The 15,237-nt window shown below is 43.6% G+C and overlaps 1 protein-coding gene across 1 annotated transcript; it reads left to right on the forward strand.

Annotated features, from left to right (window-relative positions):
* The first annotated feature begins 11,206 nt into the window (after window positions 1-11,206).
* Garin3 (golgi associated RAB2B interactor family member 3) lies at window positions 11,207-14,456 on the forward strand. Its single transcript, XM_051167307.1, has 2 exons — window positions 11,207-11,948; window positions 13,129-14,456. Exons 1-2 carry the CDS (start codon window positions 11,340-11,342, stop codon window positions 14,260-14,262), a joined length of 1,743 nt encoding a protein of 580 aa, XP_051023264.1. The 5' UTR covers window positions 11,207-11,339; the 3' UTR covers window positions 14,263-14,456.
* Window positions 14,457-15,237: the final 781 nt, after the last annotated feature.

The following is a 15,237-nucleotide window of genomic DNA, read 5'->3' on the forward strand; positions in this document are numbered from 1 at the left end:
AATTATACTTTTTATGAGTCTTTGAATTGAGAAAGCTTCACTTAATGTCTTTCAACAGAGAGAGAGAGAGAGAGAGAGAGAGAGAGAGAACACATATCAGAATAAAACAAAACACTTAATTCTGTGGGGTCCCACAATGATGTCTGGGATTCTGCTTGCCATTCCTTGGTTCTGTACTGGCTCTGTGTACCAGAGCTGCCTTCTATGGCACAAAGGTGATCTGACATTTTACCATGGGAACTGGATTTTTCTCCTAATACTTCCAGGAAGCATCTCAGAGAGACAAAACGGAAAAAGCCTAGATGTCCATTAACAGATGAATGGATAAAGAAATGTGTATACAATATACACACAGTAGATTTTTATTTAACAGTAGAGGAAAATGTCATTTACAGGAAAATTGATGGAACTGAAAATCACTGTTCTAAAAAAAAAAGGACTCAGATTCAGAAAGACCAATGCCACACTTCTTTTTCTCATAAATGGATCCTAGATTTAAATGTGTATGTGGGGAGGTAGGAGGGGTGCAGGTCATGAGACTAGGAGAGGAGCCATGAGAGAAAAGAAGAGGTCTAAAAGGAGGAGGGTAGTGAACACATGCTGCAAGAGGGCAGAAGGGGTAATCGGATATTGGAGATGTGGGGAAGAGGGCCCATCAAGAAGTAAGAGAGGTGCTGGAGGGTGGGAGGAGATGAATAGGAACACAGTAGGTATGAAGACCATCACTTTGTATATTAAGTTGGAAAGCTATTTTTTAAATTAAAGAAGAAGAAATGTATCCCAGTGATACAAATGAGGAGGACCTACTTCCCTGTGGGACACTGGGTAGGAAGGGGGAAGCCATTGTTAGAGCACAGTTAAGGTTAACATCATTGCTAGAGTTAGTCCCATGCCCTTCACATTGTCCTGTAAGCACTGCTACATTTATTTTCATGGGACGATAGAGCAACTTAACTTCTTAATTTGCAACTGTTGCTCTTTTTCTAGCTGCCTTGAGCAAAACGACTGTTGCTTAAATAGCCACCTGGCCTGCCCTTACGCCAGCACCAGCTGTTCTGAAACAGTACAGATGCCATGAAGAAACCACACCGCAGTCATAGGTGCTTGCTCTGCTTCTTAGAGGTGTAGCTCCAGCCAGGGCTGTTCAACTGGCACTGTGGTTCTTTTTGCTGTATTACAAGCCTTGGTGAATGCTAAATGGTTCTTAACTCTTTCCACCTAGGCCAGGGAGGGAAAGCACTGACCATAGTGGCCTAGCGCTGCAGCAGGTACAAAGGGGATGGTGCTGAGGTTGTTGTAAATACAAGCCTCCACTTGCATGGGAAATTTGCTGTGATCGGTGCAAACATCCATCTTAGTTTATATAAGTAAGTTCCTCACCTCACTTGGACTGGGCTACTTGCTCTGGTGTTGCAACACTAGGCCCCACAGTGGTTTCTCTGGAGGGGTCTTTTCTTTCCTAGCGGAGTGCACTGAGCCGAGCTAGTTATGGGAGGAGAGAAGCCGTAGAAAGTGGAGTGGCACCGGAGGAGATGGGTGCAGGGTAAGAGCAACTGTGACATCAGAGTAGCTTCCATGCCGATTGCAGAACTGACAAGCTCAGCAGCTGGAGGTGGGGCAGAGCCACAAGACTGATGGACAGCAGCAGCTGCGGCAGGCAGGCAGGCCGGAGGCACCAGTGAACAAGCAGCAGGGGCTGCCTCCCAGAGGGTGGCAACTGTGACAAGGACTATAGTGACAAGAGGAGGCTGAACAAGTTGAGGGACCTTCCCGGGCAGGAGTAGGAGGGATGGAAGAAATATCAACAGGGCAGAGAGCTGAGGCTGAGGAAGGGCAGAAGGCCCAAGGAGAGAAAACTGCAGGCCCCAGTTCCTGCAAGGGTTCCAGAGAGCTCTCAAGCCTTTAGCTCCAGTGTCTGTCTCAGATATACCAGGCCTACAAACTGTAATATTGGCCACTTCTAAAAGCTGACGAATCCAGACTTCTAAGGCATAGACAAGAGCTGTAACACCTGTAGAGCTAAGGGTCCTACTGCCGAGGCCAACATGGGAACTGTAATGCTAGAGGGTGCCACCGGCTGCTGCCCCCACCTGCTTGCTGTTAAATGCTGAGGGATACAAGAGCTGCTGAAGACCTGGGCTTGAAATGCTCCATGACTACCTGTGGTGACTACCTGGGAAGAGCAAAAGGACCCTATCCAGTTGGTTTGATAACACCAGTCATTGGCTTAGCTTGGGGACAGTACTTACATAGACCATAGTCAATACAGCCAAGACCACGGAATTTGCTTGTGAAGTTCTAGGTCTTCATGGATTTGGGGTGGGTAGGAGTTAACCCACCTGTCTGGGTTGAGGGCGGGGAGGGGGTGATTCTCTAAGGAATACTAGAGTGCCACTTGGAAAGGAAGAACACACACACACACACCAACACACCCGTCACATACATACATGCCAGTGTCAGAAAGTTTACATAGCACACTTCAAACAAATGGAACCAAAATGGGAGAGATATCTTTTTAATTTACATAAAGTAAAAATTTACATTTCTAATTTAAAACACAAGAATAATTATTTCTTTATCAGAAATCTTCAGTTTGATTAGAGGTCAGCAATAGGGACTGAGATGGATCAGTGATTGAGAGTGCTTACTGCTCTCCCAGAGCATATATCTGTTCCCAGCACATGTATCAGGCAGCTCACTATCACTTGTAACTCCAGTTCCAGGGGATTCAATACCCTCTTCTTTCCTTCACGGGCATCCACACCCACATGGCATACTCTCACTCAGGTATACATACATACACATAGAAGAAAAATAAAGAAGAGGAGGAAGAGGAGGAAGAGAGGAAGAAGAAAGGAGGAGGGGAGGAAGATGAGGAGTTCAGAAGGAAGAGGAAAAGTTATTGTCAGTAATAAATAAAGTGGCCAGGAAGCTTAGAGTTAAATTGTTTGTTGTTTTTTAAGACAGGGTTTCTGTGTAGCCTTGGCTGTCCTGGACTTCCTTTGTAGATCAGGCTGGCCTTAAACTCATAGAGACCCATCTGCCTCTGTCTACCTGAGTGCTGGATTACAGGTGTGCATCACCATGCAGGGCTCTAAGGTTTTTTTTTTTTTTAATTAAAAATTATTTATCTTATTTTATTTTTGAGACAGGGTTTCTGTATGTAATCTTGGCTGTTCTGAACCTGCTTTGTAGGCCAGGCTGGCTTCAAACTGACAGAGATCCTCCAGTTTCTGCCTCCCAAATGCTGGGATTAAAGGTGTGTCTACCATACAAATATAATTGGGGCTAGAGAGCTAGCTTGTCTATTAAAAGTAAAAGCTGCTTCTCCAGAGAACCCAGGTTCAATTCTCGGAACCTACATGGTGGCTCACAACATTCAGTAACTACAGTTCAAGGGAATTCAGTGCTCTTTATTGGTGTGTGAGGGCACTGCATACAGGCAGTACACAGACATACAGGCAGGTGAAACACCTATACAAATAAAATAAAATAAAGGTAAAAAACAAAATCTAATCTAGTTACAAAATGTCTCATTTTTAGTATAAAAATCAAATCAGTAAATGAAATTTAAGATCTCTTTTAACCTTACTTTTCACAGATAATCAGTGTTAATGTTTATACTTTCTGACTTCTTCTCAGAGTTAAATTATTTGCTGGATTGGTAACATCTATTTCTTTGTAGCTTATTTCTAATGTATGTGTGCATGTGCACACATGTATGTGTGTGTGTGTGTGTGTGTGTGTGTGTGTGTGTGTGTGTGTTCAGCTGCAGTCTTCTTCAGTGTTAACATCAAATAAACATATGACTTGAGGTGGGCTATCGTACATGGCATGAATAGAGCAAAATAAGAAATTCAGGAAATAGTTCTAAGATTCAGATGACCAGGGAAGAATTCTGGTAAAGAGCACAGCTGAGTACAGCCGAGAAGGGCAGAAGGGAGGAAGAAAGGAAGAGGAGGGAGACCGGCGGCACATAATATTAAGCAATGCAATTCTTTTGATCAGCTGCCTGTGGTCTTATATACCGGCTTCTTTCCTTTCAGCGCCAAGGCAGGAGCGAGCTGATTTGCATGCTGACCCTCAAGGGGAAGATTTAGGTACCTGTGGTCTTTCCAGACAGCAAGAAGGCAATGCAGAAATCAAGTTGGCTTCCTCAAGTCCTAGTGCCCAGGGCAAAGTGAGGCTCATCCCACGCCACCCGCCTTGCAGCACCCAACATGAAAGTACTGTGGAGTATATTTTAGGCCTGGGGATTTACCCAGTAGGTACGTATTGTGTATAGTATGGAAATCTCCCCACCCTCACATCCTGCCAAGCTCACAACATCCCCTCCCCAGGCTGCAGACTCATTGAAAAGGCTATATATAGCTGCCTCTCTGACCAGCTGTTCAAAATAATAACTGGGAACAAACTCTATTGCTTTGTAACCTCTTCTCACACTAAATATTCAGACTCCAGTTGTCTGTAACCTGCAGTTACATATGGTTTTGTACTCTCGCTCTACACCTCATTTGTACCTTAGCCCACTTTAAAATGGATAGAGACAAGTACTTTTAAAATCAGTTTTTGGTAGTGTTCTTTCTTACAAAAAGTTATTGATTTTAAACAGTGATAAATATTAGATGCACTTTCTGTTCTACTCATCCACCATTATTCTACCATTTACCCTTTGTCTGTTTTTCCTTTGTCTTTTATGAATGTTCTGCAGCTTATAGACTCTCTGAGGACAGCTCATACATGTGCCACAATGTGCCTTTTAAAGGCAAAGTACATTAAAAACATGTGTACTCACTGTGTCTTATTAAAACTTTAACATTCCCACCCAAGAGTTTCAGTTATTCCATAGAATGAATGAAAATAATGGTATTTTATTGATTACTTAAGAATTAAGCATTGAATTCTATTATAATTTTTTAGAATAACATGATTTATTAAGAATAACATGGGGGGGCAGTGAGATGGCTCAGCAGGTAAAGGTACTTGTGTAATCTTGGGGACTTGGATTGCTCTCTAACCTCCATACGCATGCCATGACTGTATGTCCACATTTGCTTTATTTACATGAATGTGCACACGTGCGCGCACGCGCGCGCGCACACACACACACACAAACACACACACACATACACACACGGGGGTCGGGGGAGAAGCACTAAGTTTAGGGCCTGCATGTATAAGTTATTTGGCAAGGCGAGACATTCACGAGCAGCTATCTGGTAAGTAGTCTCACATGCCAAAAAAAAACTGAACCAGTGAAAATGCACAATTCAACCGTTTTTTAGCATATTCATGGCATTGTACAGCCATCACACTTCTCCTTTGGGGAAGGCTATGTATTACTGCGTAGTGTCAATTCCATAGAGCTCCTTAATAACCTGTGGATCTTCATTCAAGAGACACAAATATTTCTGATCAGCAGAAATGGCAAGCCCGAGGCTCACAGTTTCAGTACACAGGGACAATGAACTGGTTTTCTATCTAGCCCGGCAGCATCACTCTGAAATTCTTTTCTCTAATGACAGTGTCTTTTCCTAGTTCTTGCCTGAACCAACTTCAGGATCCCAGACATTACCCCATTAGTGAATTACACCGATTCCTATGCTTGCATAAGAGTCGTGGGTCACATTTTCTGAAACGTGGTTTTACAACCTGCACCCTTTTGGCATAATGATGCGTGCAAGAGGGTAGGAAATCAATAAATGTATCTCAGACCCTGGGCGAGCCATCTGGTTTTCAATTCTGGGAGGAGAGAGTACCTTTTCATGCAGCTTTTTAAAATCAGGAAGCTAACTGAAGCATGATTTTGGATTTTTATTCTTAGATTATTGAATTCTGTGCCAGAGTCAGATCTGAATAAAGCTATTTCTTCTATCTAGGCTTGAACCGTGGAATGTAGTTTTATTGGCATAATATTCTTGAAAATCTGTAAGCCAGAAGTGTTACTTCTTTTTATGTGGGTTCTAGGTACAGTGGAACAAAATGTGTCCATCTTACCTTTGGCTCATAAACCAAACTACTTTTTTTCCTCATATACATTTATTTTATTACACATGCATTAAACAAACTACATTCAGCAGGGAGAACCATGTGAAAATCCTGAGTTATATAAATGTTACATTCCTAGTGATTTGGGTATTTGTTGTTGTCAAACTTGAAGTAAACATCTTTCCTATCTTGTTGGGTCTAAATTTCTGAATGAAATTCAGTATCTATCATATCTCATCTTTATTAACTTAAATCCTTTTTCTTGATCTAAAAAGATCTTATCCCCTAACCAACTAAACTTGGTTGTAAAATTAAAATATCTGGTCTTCAACCCCCCTCAGAGACTTGAGAAGGAATAAAACTTAAATGCCTGACTGAACCTGTAGTGCAGGTTAGCAGTTTCCAAAATGAAAAAAAATGACTGAGACATTTTACTGCCTGAACAGTCACCCAACACTATAACACTGGAGTCTCATCTTTGGACTTCTAGCCCAATATCTCTGCCAGACTTATTCATGAGGCTGAAACTATTGAGGACTTGCTTACCCCGTCTTGGCAGAGTTTGGCCCTGACTCTGCCTCCATCTAAACTGCCCATTTTTAGGCAGAATTATGTTTGTGGCAGAAACGAGGCCTTAATTGTTACTCATAATGAAGGTTATTTCTAAGTCATTGGTATAGAATTTTGTATACTGATGCAAAGCATGGGCATGTCAAATACTAGTCAGATTTTAGCACAAGAATATATATCCTAAGTCTAACAGATTAAAATAGTTAATAAGGTCTTTAAAAGCCTCAAAGACCCACAGAATATAGCATTTGAAGATGTTTTTATTATTCTAAAGTTTCTTTGACAACAAGACAAGTTAACTCCTGACAACACCCAGCTGATCTCAAAGAAGATGATGAGCATCAAAGAAGCTCCTTATGAAGTTGGCTTCAAATGTGGTAAACCAGCCACTGGGCAAAATGTCCTCATTTCTGCCACAGTCAAACTACTTTTAACACTTTAGTAAGATATGTTTCACAGGCCAAAAGGTTGAACCAGTAAAATGTGCAATTCAATTATTTTTTAGCATATTCATGACATTATACGGCCATCACACTTCAACCTCTCCGTGAAGGATGAATATATACTACATATACATATATGTATACACACACACACACACACACACACACATATTCCTTGTAGATAGGATAAAAGGAGGGGAAAATTAGGAGGACATGGGAAGAGAAAGGAGTCTAGGAGTTCCTCACTCTGGAATCTAGATGAGAGCCTGAAACTTTAATACAATAGCTAAACTTGAATTGCCAATGAAGACAGTGCTTACCCTCCTAATAAGGACTTTAAAAAGAAGCCACACTTAGTGCCAGAATGTCCATAACCTTGAGTTTGTCATGTTAGCACTCCTCTCTCATCCCTAAATGGAAACGATGCATTCCCCTCATTTTAAGAGGGAATCCATTAAGGTAAAAAAAAAAAAAAAATATTATTATTATTTTAATTAAATAATTAAAATTTAAATAATTTAAATAAAATTTTAAATAAAAGCACTTGCTGCCAAGCTTGATGACCTGAGTTTGATCTCACATGGTAGAAGAAGGGAGCTGACTTTGTGTCCCCTGACCTTCACATCCACAATGTGGCAAATGGGCACAAAAATAGTTTTTTAAAAAGAGGTGTACCAGCTCATGTATTTAAAATTTTTAAACGTTAAGCCATATTTTACTTAAGTATTAAGCTCTGCTTAATTATTAACTCTTATAATTATATACCCTGGGAACTCAATTTGAGAACCAAATCCTAGACATATTGATTGCAATGACCACCCAAGCATGGCTGTATCTTGAGAATTCTGCACCCATGTCGCGGATGTAATGCCCTAGCTAATAAGCCCATTGTCTCTGCTTCACTATGGCTCACCCTGACCGTCCTCTGTGGCACTCAATGACCCAGCAGCTACATCTGAGTGGGAGTGGACGTGCTCAGGCTGCAGCAGCAGCTGCTGATCCTTCTGGGCAGTCAGTCTGTCTTTTGACTGTCTGCCTCTCAGTCTCAGCTTCAAACCCCCTCCCCAGCTTCTCTCTATTCCTGGCCGTCACCTCCTTGGTGTGTCCTTAAACATGCCAAACGTGTTCTGCTCCCTGGCTGTGGATTCTTGCTATGCCTTCGGGGAGCTCTTCCTCAACCTTGACTCCTGCCTGGCTTCCCCTTGAACCTCTTTATGCCTTTGCTCAAAGGTCATTTCTTCTTCTTTTCTTTTCTTGAAAATAGATTTTTTTCCCCCTAGCACTTGGGAGGCAGATGCTGGTGGATTGCTTGGAGGCCAGACTGGTCTACAAAAGTGAGTTCAGGATAGCCAAGGCTACACAGAAAAACCCTGTCTTTAAAAAAAATAATAATAAATAAACCAAACAAAGAAAACAGAAAAAAGAAAGAAAAGAAAATATTTTCAATAAATATATTCTAATTCTGTTTTCCCATCCCCTCCCTCTTCTCATTCACTCCCCACCTCTCCTCCCGTCCAGATCAACCCCTTTCTGTCTCTCCTTAGAAAACAAATAGGCATTGAAAGAATAATATAAGATAAACAACAAACAAATCAGACTACAACAAAACAACCAAATAAGAAATAGAGCCAAAGAAAAAGCACAAGGAATGCACATGTCTGCATGCTGTGTCAGGAATCCCATAGCAGCCCAAACCTGGCTCTCGCTGAACTTTCTTTAGCCCCCTGCTCCTCCCCTCCCTGGCAGCACTCCTATTCCACAGGCCTACTTACCTTTCTCCGCAGTTCTTATCAGCATTGGACATACTGTATCACACACGTGCTAACAGTCCCTACAAAGCTCCACCAGACCAAGTGCATGTGTCTGCTTCATCCATTGATATTTTCTCAGAACAGGGATCGGCACAGAGTGTGCTTCTAATTATGTTAAATTAGGTACATATTTACCTTCCACTAGTGTGACCCAATCTAGTATAGTTTTAACTTTAAGCATTGTCTGTTTGGGGGATTTTCACTTCTCTCATTCCCTTGTGACCTTAGTTAAGTTGCCTAACTTCTTTGAGCCTTCATTCCCCCCTGTACAATAAGAATGACAGCCAGACTGACATTTTATAGGGATAGTCTAAAGAGAAATATTAACACACACTGATTAGGATGATGCCTGGCTTACAGCTAAGATCGCAATAACATGACCACGATGTATCTCAGTTTTAAATTCTTTACATTTATTACGTGTGTGTGTGTGTGTGTGCACGTGAGCATGTGAATGTTGTGATGGGGATGTGTGGAGGTCAAAGGGCAACTTCTGCAAGTTGGTTCCCTCCTTCCAGCATGTGGGTTCCTGGGATCAATCCCAGATCACCAGGTTTAGCAGTAGAAGCCTTTGGCTACAGAGTTATCCGACCAGTCCTGTCTCAATTCAAAAAGAAATAATAAAAATGTTCAGTGCTGGAGATCCCACTCAATTTTATACATGCCAGGCATATCTCTCATTTTAGCAGTACATCTGTGGTGGACTTATGTGAAGAATATATTTTATAATATGTAATAGTATAATATATAATGAGCATTGCGGGCTTGGTGGCGCACGCCTTTAATCCCAGCACTCAGGAGGCAGAGGCAGGCAGATCACTGTGAGTTCGAGGCCAGCCTTTTCTACAAAGTGAGTCTAGGACAGCCAAGGCTACACAGAGAGACCCTGTCTCGAAAAAAAAAGTTTAATTTCCCTCAGCACACAGTGGTTAAAGCTGTGTGCCCCTCCCAGTGGCTGGGATGGTGACAGTGACATCCATAGTAAACAGATGAAGGTTTTTTGTTTTTTGTTTTAAATGAGCATTATATGGAGATAGGACCAAGTGAGAGAAAGTAAGGAGGGAGAAACTAGTATCTTATTTCTTTGTCATTAAGATCTAATATTACAGACTTTTAATCATTATCCCCTTACAAGTCACTTTGGTATTCCTTTTGGAGAAGTAACAATATCTTTAGAGAAAATATTCTAGTTCTGTTGTAAGCTGTACTTTTTCAATTGCCTTCCCTAAGTGGTAATGAACAAAATGCATGTTGATTACATTTTTGTTGCATAAATGCGTGAAAGAGTGAACCTCAGTGGACACAGGTCCATACTCATCGAAGCTCTATGGAGCACTCTGCACTGAGGACAGAACGGAACTTACAGAGTAACTGGAGGTCATTTCAAGATCTCTACATAGTAATCTCTGGGTCTGAGGGGTAGAGCGGGGAGGGAGGGATGGATGGGTGGGCGTGGGTTTATTTCAGAAGTACTTTTCTAACTGGAGGAGGGGGATTTCAGCTTTATCACCTTCTGCCAAGTAAAGAAAAAAAGAGACTACAGAAAGACACGTTTGCTACAGTTTCTCTGAAAAACTATTCCAAGAACCCAAACATCAGTGGTTTATGAGGTAGGCACTGCGGCGAAGCAGCAGGCACGCCAGTTTGGGGAATCCCTGCATTTCCCAGTAACAGCAAATCCCACCAGCTGCCGAACACCAAGCCCCTCTGCCTGTGGAGAGCTGGCCTCAGGCAGGTCCACAGCCTGGTGTGGAGATAAGCTCTCTGATGGCAGTTACAAGACTGGCTTGGAGCCCAGCTCTGAACTCTGACCCCAAGCAAGACAGTCTGCAGCCCTGGTTTCCTGCTGTAACTTAAGGCTTTGAAAGATTACCTTTCTCTGAAGGGGAAAATGGCCAAAAGGATGTAGAGATCCTAACTGTATTGCTAAAACTCTAACCTTGACAGGTCGCAGGAGCTGCTAAGGGGCTATTCACACCACAGAGAGCCTTCCCAAGATTGTGCTGGTACACACTGAGGCCTTGGCGAAGGAGAATCCAGACGGGGTCCTGCTACTAGCAAAACATATTCCTCTACTAGGATTGTATCCCCACGAGGTCATTCAGGTGAAGCAAAAATGTCTTTGCAAGAAGACAGTCCTTTGAAGAGTATCTGTAACAGACCAACAGCAGAAATGGACATAGAGGCTGACAGAAGCAGAATGGCTTATAACGTAAGCATTCCAACTGTCTGATTTTAAAATGCCCAGCACACCCACACCTACACTCCAGAAGGGTTCTGCCTGTTCTCTGTGAAGAGAGTAGTGTGGCTAGGGTAGGAGCAGGCTGCTGAGGGGATGCCTGTTTGGAGGCCGGGACAAAGGGGTGTGTGCGGGCGACAGGTCACAAAGGACAGCAGAGGATAACTGTGGAGGTGTGAGGAGTCGTAGGCAGAAACCTTGCTGGGAGATGGGCAGTTGCCTTCACTCCCTCCCTCTCTTGGGGAACACGATTTGTGGCTGGCAGGGGTGCCTGGAGTTAACAGAACCATGAACAGTGAGTGTTTGTTACCTTATTACACTGCCCACAGCTACCGATCCATGGGCGTGTTCAACACCTCCATGGGAAACCTACAACGACAGCTGTACAAGGGAGGAGAGTATGATATTTTCAAGTATGCACCAATGTTTGAGAGTGACTTTATCCAGATTAGCAAAAAAGGAGAGGTGATTGACGTTCACAATCGCGTCCGAATGGTGACTGTGTGCATTGCATCCACCAGCCCGGTCCTGCCACTGCCTGACGTCATGCTCCTGGCCCGACCAGCTAAAGTCTGTGAAGAACATGCCAGACGGGCCCGATTCGTCAAGGGGAGAAGTCGAAAGCCTTCCAAGATGTTGGAGCTCACCAGGTTGCTTCCTTTGAAGTTTGTCAAGATCTCCGTTCATGATCGTGAGAAGCAGCAGCTGCGCCTGAAGCTTGCCACAGGCCGAACTTTTTATCTGCAGCTGTGTCCCTCTTCTGACGCACGTGAAGACCTCTTTTGCTACTGGGAAAAGCTTATCTATCTCCTGAGGCCACCGGTAGACATTTGTGGCAGTAGCCCAGCACTTCACACTGCTGACACCTCTATCCAGGGGGACTCCAAAAGCCTACTTGTAAGTTTCTAAAGACTTGAACAGGGTGGGGAGCTATGGGGGGGGGGGAGAGCATCTCAAAGCAGGCCCCACAGAGATGTAGGTACTTTCTTAGGCCCACCTGGGAAAGGTGCTAAATTTCAAATGGGTCCTCTGTAACCACTGGGGACTTGGCTATCACTCTGGAAGGCTGAACTACCCTCAAAATGTTTCATAAGTCCTGCCTCACTTCCAAGACTGTATTTAATCTTATGTCTGCCTGATGTTTCCGTCTTAAACTCCTTACACACCAATTCAGCCTCATTTGTTATGGAATATTACATAGTATGTATGACAGAGGGAATATGTTATATATATATTTCCTTCTTTTGGATGCAAGAACCCATGATGTAGCCCAGCCTGGCCTTGAATTGGCCATCCTCCTGCCTCAGCCTCTCAAGTGCTGAGATTGCAGGCAGGTATCACAACACCTGACTAAAATACATTTTTAATTTTGATTAATATATTAATATACATGTTAACATGGTACAGTGTGACATATTGATACTGGTATCTAATATGCAGTGATTAAACTCAGGGGATTGGTTATATCTATCACCTCTGATATTTCCTTGTGTTGGGGATGTGCAAAATCCTCTTTACTTGTTATTTAGACGAATAGGATTAATGCTTGTCAGTTATTGAAACCCTTCCGGAATATAGGACATAGGAAGTTGTTTCTCTTATCTAACTGCATCTATTAGCCATATTCTCTCCATTCCTGCTCCCCAGTAGCCTGCCCAGGTCCTCATAGTTACTAATCTATTTATGATATCAGTTTCTTACTGTAGAACACTTTAGCTTCCTTCCCTTGAGCCAGGATCTGTCACCCTGCACCGTGTGTGTGTTTGTGTGTATGCGCGCGCGCGCGTGCGCACATACACGCATGTGTGTTTAATAAGCACAATCCCCATGTTTCAAGGCTATCAAACACAAACATGGAAAATACACTCTACAATGGTGCTTCCTTTTGCCCTAGAACTGCTCAGGTGCAACTAAATGGCCATTGACTGAAGTTCAATGGCAGAGATCTTGTAACGGGAATTCAGACATGACTTTAATAAGGAGTCCCTGGGTTTCTGGGCTCCAGAATGAGGGAGGAAATGAGAATTCTGGCTTCTCTGTCAACTCGATCTCACCGTTTCTCTTCCCCTTGGCACAGGGCTCAGAGATCCACGGAGAAGGAGATCAGGATTCTAGGCATCAAAAGCTCCAAGAAGTGTCAGGAGCCACTTCTGCTGCATTTGCAGGAGGAGAGGGAACACAACCAGCTACTATAGCTTTTGCAGCCCTTGGTACCCGGGGATCTGCCAAAGCAGGGGCAGCAGGTGGCACTGTGGCTGCAAGAGCAACAACAGGCTCCTCAGTGGGTGTGGCGAAAGTGGGGACAGCTACAAGCTCAACCTCAGATACCATAAGTGTGGCAACAACCAAGTCTCCAGGTTCAAGCCGGGTAGCCACAGCCCTGGCAGGAACAGCCAGCACAGATGAGGGAGGAAGTGGGTCCAGCAAGGCCCTGGCAGCTGTTGCTAACATATCCTCAGAAGGTATAGAAGTGATGTTGTCTGGAGCTGCCAGCTCTTCCTCGGAGTCGACTTCTGCAGATGGTGCTGGCAGTAGCTCCCCAGAAAGCAGCCTGAGTATGGTGTTTACAGGCACCATGACTACCAAGGGGCCTGCTGCAGATAAACCTGAAGCTCCCCTCGTGTCAACCTTGCAGAGTGAAGGCTACATGTGTGAAAGGGATGGGAGCCAAAAGGTTCCCCACCCTGGCTCTGAAATACGGAAGGAGAAAAGAGAGAGACGAGAAAAGAAGGACAGAAAAGCAAGCAAGAAAAGTTCCCATTACCGCAGGACAGGGGCAGGTCACCACAGTTCAAGCAAGGAGAAGACCCGGAAATCATCTTCCCACCGGTCTGTATCTAGCCATGGGAAAACCAAAGAGGATAAGAAAGGGAAAGGGCGGGGCAGCTTAAGGGGCAAAAGACACAGCTCCTCTTACAAAAGTGAGTCCCGGATTGCTCGCAAACCCAGGAAGAGCCGGTCTGCAGCTAGCTCGGGGTCTGTGGTTAAGAAATCCAGTAAGATTAGCTCTTTCTTGAGGAGCTTTATCATAAGGCCTACTTCAAAACCAGGAGCCGCCTCAAGTGATAGAGGAGGGGTAGACATTGTGACGAAGACGGTGGAGAAACACAACATAGAGACGAAGATGGAGAAAGTCGAGGACTTAGGGTTCACTGGCACTGTGACCTCCGAGACAATGGAGAAGATCGTCTTCGAAGCCAAATCCATCTAGATAAGACCAGAGCAGGAAGCAGCAACAGTGGCTAATTCTAGCTTCTGTAATGGCAGTTTCAATAACAGAAAGTCACAAAACCCCAAAGGAATTTTGTCTTCTGTTTGCGTTCTGTGTTGCACACCCTGGCAATGACTTCACAGTGGCTCCTGTGACATCAATTGCTTCAGTGAAGTGACCCCTCCCACCATAGGCCCAGGGAAGCCAGTGCTGAAGGGAGAGTGTTTAGCCCCTTTCTGTCTTTGGTTCCCCAAGTGGGGGTCCTGGGACCCTGGAGGAACTGTGTACCCATTCTTCCCTCCTTCCCAAATGGTCATTCATGAATGAGAACCTCCAGTCTAGTTCATATTTGAGGGAAGACAGGGCAAGATGATGCAGTGGACTTACCATGCAATTGGCACAGGGAAATCTATGATCTAAAGCAAACCTTCATGAACTGTAGGCGCAAATCCTGAACATAGAGTGGCAAACAAACAAACAAACAAACAAACAAAGCCCCCAAATTAGCAACTGTTAGTTTTCGGAATTTATAATAACCAAAAGATTTAAAATAAAAATTAATAAACCTGAGATAACCTTGGCAAAGCAGCTTAGGCTCTGATTATACAACACACACACACACACACACACACACACACACACACACACACACACACACACACACACCTCAGTGTACCCGCTATCACAGCATGCAACACCAGTGAAAGGTGTCCGAAACACCACTTAGATTGAAGGGCACTGTAAGTTAGGAACTGCTTTTTACAACATCCTTTTCTGCTTTCATAAATACAGGGATCTAATTACAGAAAACAAAGACTTTAATCATTTTCTTCAGCATATAAATATCACTGGACTGTATTGTGTGAATGCCCTTGATTTTGCTGATATGGGTTTTATAAAAAAAAAAATGATAAATGCATTTAGGCTTGAGACCACGACAAATTCCCCTCAATTTCTGAAATAGCCCTGAACTTA

This window comes from Acomys russatus, chromosome 25 (genome assembly GCF_903995435.1).
Source record: "Acomys russatus chromosome 25, mAcoRus1.1, whole genome shotgun sequence".
Classification (NCBI taxonomy): Eukaryota; Metazoa; Chordata; class Mammalia; order Rodentia; family Muridae; genus Acomys; species Acomys russatus.